We start from the raw sequence: 4659 nt of genomic DNA on the forward strand, positions 1-4659 counted from the left end.
CTTACTATTTTCTTTTTATTTTCATAACTTCTCATTATAAAATTTATTCAACTTGGATTCTTTCACTAAAATTTTATAGTTTTAGTTCATCTACATGTAGGTATTGTTTTTCTTAATTTATTTTCAACTACAGACTAAAATAAAATCAAAGTTTGTCTTACAATTTTGCATATTCTAGGGTTCGCCAGAACACAGTCCATTCATCATAAACTTCTCTCTCTAACTCTCTCTTAACAAACCTAAACCCACATTTTTAATCTCTCTTTTTTTTTTTTTTTTTTTTTTTTTTTTTTTTTTTCATCCTTAGAAATCTGTTAGGGCTAATCCACACCCCTAATTAAGAATAGAGGGTCAAAATGACCATTTACCCCTCATAGTTGATTTTAACAATTTTTTCTAATTTTTTTAATTTGAGATATTCTAAGAATTTTCTTTTGAATTTATCTTAAAATTTGGTCTTTTAAGGCTCTTAATAAAACTATGAAAATTCAAATTTAAAGAAAAAATCAAATATTTAATACATCATTGGGATTCGAGTATTACATAAATCGTGACCCTAAACCCTAAACAATGTGTTAGGACACATTAACAGGAGTTACGAAGGATAGACATGGCCAACCCCATAGCTCGTTCACAAACCTTCATGTCTATCCTCGTGAGCTAAGGATTGACTTCGACCCCTAGGGGCAACTCCACGGTAGTTAGCTAAGGGTTCACATAGCCAACTCCTTGGGTGTTGGCCAAGAGCAATATGACTAGTCTCACAACGTTCGCGGTTGAGAAGGATAAAGCCCGACTCTTGGCTATCGTTAGTATATTTCTATTTGAGAAACGATTTGAACGAATAATGATCCGATCTTACTTAACACGCCATTATGATAACAATTTCTAAATTACAATATAAGTACAACAAGTTAGCAAATGGAAATATATGTCCAAAACACTCACCTATTGCTCTCTACCCCTATTATTGACTAGATCATCAGAATTCAGTGGTTTAGCTTCACGTTCTCGTGCATCTTTGTCTATTTTGCACCCAACACAATTTTCAAACATACAAATTTACCATTGATCCATTGGCCAAATATTAGCACGAAGATATCCGTCCATTTATCTTTATAAGAAAAAATCGAGATGTCGTAAGTATCTAAAACATTAAACTTTATTTTTTATTAGCTTAAAAGATAATATTTGTTCATTAACACAAAAATTCTCGAAGAGCAATTAAAATTTGATCGATGAGTTCTAAGACGTGAGAGGTACAATTTTCAATTATGAACGTCAAGACTTATCATTTGAACCTCCAAAGTTGAAAATTAATCCTCATAGATGTGATAGCATAATTCATAACCTACAAAGTTCTATTAATATCGACATGTTCACACATGTTTCCATTAAATTGGTATCTATTAAATTTTGAAACTTCTCCCATTCCTTAAAGTTTTCAAAAATCCTTTTTCTTAAAAGAAAAAATTAATAATAATAATAAAAATTAAATTGCTATAGCTTGCACAAAATTAAAAATATATATATATATATATTCGAGTATTATTATTATTATTTTTCAATTGACTTGACTCATTCATTTTTTTGATAATTATATGAAGAAAAAATGAACTCTTGACCAATCCATTGCATGGAATTTTCTTTGTTCAATAATTCAAAACAAAGCTGCCTTTTTTGTACTATAAATAATGGAGGCCGATCCATTGCCAAACACAAAACCAAACATGAAATCTCCAATTACTTTGTTTGTTTATACTTTTGTTGTCTTGTCGTTTGCATGGGCAGCTTCTGCTCACAACCATGAAGATTTTCTCCATTGTCTTTCTCTTCATTCCCCAAATAGCTCTTCAATTTCAAAGACTATATACACTCCCAATGATTCTTCATACTCTTCGGTTTTGAACTTCTCAATCCACAATCTTCGATTTGCAACTCCTCGAACCCCGAAGCCTCAGGTCATCGTCACACCATTACAAGTTACCGAAATCAAAGCATCCATCATTTGTGCCAAAACTACCGGGTTTCAAATTAGAACACGAAGTGGTGGCCATGACTACGAGGGTCTTTCTTATGTATCTGATGTCCCATTCATCGTCGTCGATTTAATAAACTTACGTTCAATTAACGTCGACGCAAAAAATAACGTTGCATGGGTGCAATCAGGAGCTACAATTGGCGAACTCTATTATAGAATCGCCGAGAAAAGCAAAACCCTAGGGTTCCCAGCCGGGGTTTGTCCAACTGTTGGCGTCGGTGGACACTTTAGTGGCGGTGGCTATGGCTTGATGCTACGAAAATTCGGGCTTGCCGTCGATAACGTGATCGACGCTTACTTCATCGACGTGAATGGCAACCTCCATGATCGAAAATCAATGGGGGAAGATGTTTTTTGGGCTCTTAGAGGAGGTGGAGGAGCAAGCTTTGGAATTGTTGTTGCATGGAAAATAAAGCTCCTCCAAGTTCCACCAATTGTGACTGTTTTCACAGTTACAAGAAACTTGGAACAAAACGCCACAAACCTAATCCACCGGTGGCAATACATTGCTAGCAAACAAGACGACAGACTTTTCATTAGAATCATAATAAGAGGTGTAAATTCAACAAATCCACAGCATGGAAGTCAAAGAACATTGGAAGCTGCTTTCAACTCCATGTTCCTAGGAAAATCCGAAGAGCTTCTTCCAATAATGCAAAACACTTTCCCTGAATTAGGGTTAACAAAAGAAGATTGCATTGAAATGAGTTGGATTGAATCAATTCTCTATTTTGCTGGCTTCCCAAGTGGGCAGCCATTAAATGTTCTTCTTGATAGAACACCATTATTCCCCAAAAGATTCTTCAAAGCCAAATCCGATTATGTAAACGAGCCAATCCCAAAAGCTGCCCTTGAGGGCACATGGGAATTGTTCAAGGAAGAAGAAGCTGAAGCTGCTGAGATGATCTTGAGCCCTTATGGTGGAATAATGGACGAAATTTCAGAGTCAGAGACTCCATTTCCACATAGAGCTGGAAATCTTTACAAGATTCAACATTTGGTGTATTGGGAAGAAGAAGGTGAAGATATTGCTGAAAGGCATATTAATTGGATTAGAAAGCTATATAGCTATGTGGGTCCTTATGTTTCGAAGAATCCAAGAGCTGCGTATATCAATTATAGAGATTTGGACATTGGGATGAACAATAAGAAGGGAAAGACGAGCTATGAGGAAGCAAGTGTATGGGGAGTTAAATACTTCAAGGGTAATTTTAAGAGGTTGGTGAGTATCAAAACTAAGGTTGATCCTTCTAATTTCTTCATGAATGAGCAAAGTATTCCTTCTATTTTGCCTTCGTGGAAGAAGAGGGGTCATTAGATGTTTGGAAATATGATTGTTTGTTGAAGAAAACCCGGTTGATTTAATGTATATGAGAGAATAAAGGGGTTTTCTAATTTGAATTATACGTCTCTTTATATTTGTATTTGTCAACAACACGAGAAGAGAGTTTCTAGGATAAGTAAAACCTTAACCACTATGCTTTTCAATTATCCTTGTTGTTGTGGATAGAGTATTTATATATAGTGAATATTTACGGTGAAGGAAGCACTAACAAATTTTCTAAACTTTCAAAGTTAAAACTACACAATTTGGCAACTACTAACCATTCTTCTAAAGTTGTTAAAGTTACTAACATTTTTTTTATTAAGTCAAACTTATTGGCTCACAATCTCCCCCATAAGCTTAACTTTGTTCAAGATTCTCCACTCACAACAATTTCCACATTTATGCAAATTTAACTCTTGCTAGGGCCTTAGTTAGAATATCCGCACGTTGCTCTCTAGTGCATATGAACTCCAAAACGACCTGTCTCTTCTCGACACACTCACGAATGAAGTGGAAGCGAGTTGTCAATGTGTTTTCTGCCTTTGTGAAACATCAAATTCTTCAATGCAATCGCAGATTTGTTGTTGAAGTAGAGAGTTACCTGTTTTAGTTCACTTCCGTCACTTCACTTAACAAAATTTTCAGCCAACCGCAGTTGCTGCCATAAACTCAGCCTTACGGGAAGATAGTGTCACAATTCGTTACTTTTGAGATTGTCAAGAGATCAAATTTCCATTGACATAAAACGTCATTCTTTTGGTGCTTTTTCTATTGTTAATATTTCTAGCTAAATCATTATCGGTAAAATTGACTAGTTCTTTCGGATCTCACCCTCTTTGATACTTCAACCCGTAGCTCGATGTTCCCTTCACATAGTGGAGAATGTACTTAACCGCTTGATTATGCATCATAATATACTTTTCCATATACTTAACTTACCATTCCAACAACATATGAAAGGTTCGGATGAGTATGAGTCAAGTATCTCAAACATTCAATGACGCATGGAATACACCAAGCTTTCTTAATCATCTTTCCTGAGTTGTAACTTTGCTTCCATGGGATACTTGGTCTGAGTTGCACTCTACTATCTTAAATTGTTGCAACACCTTCTTAGCATAGGTCAATTGCTTTAGTATGATGCAATCTTTCCTTTAGAACACTTCAATACCGAAGTAATATGTGAGTAACCCGAGATTAGTAATTTCAAATTCTTTTATCATTTGCTACTTGAACTTTTTGACATCTCCACACTTGCACTAGTGACAATCAAGTCATCAAAATACACGTC

General features: G+C 35.2%; 1 protein-coding gene across 1 annotated transcript; it reads left to right on the forward strand.

The window, feature by feature from the left end:
• The first annotated feature begins 1730 nt into the window (after positions 1–1730).
• Positions 1731–3583, forward strand: LOC111802280 (tetrahydroberberine oxidase-like). The gene has a single exon (XM_023686583.2). The coding sequence runs from the start codon at positions 1731–1733 to the stop codon at positions 3357–3359; it is 1629 nt and encodes a 542-aa protein (XP_023542351.1). The 3' UTR covers positions 3360–3583.
• The last annotated feature ends 1076 nt before the right edge of the window (positions 3584–4659 follow it).

The sequence above is a fragment of the Cucurbita pepo genome, chromosome 9 (assembly GCF_057944985.1).
Source record: "Cucurbita pepo subsp. pepo isolate OVF chromosome 9, ASM5794498v1, whole genome shotgun sequence".
Lineage (NCBI taxonomy): Eukaryota > Viridiplantae > Streptophyta > Magnoliopsida > Cucurbitales > Cucurbitaceae > Cucurbita > Cucurbita pepo.

Bases quoted from the DNA above. Each gene is read 5' to 3' on its own strand.
- LOC111802280 (XM_023686583.2), top strand. From the start codon at position 1,731: ATGAAATCTCCAATTACTTTGTTTGTTTATACTTTTGTTGTCTTGTCG.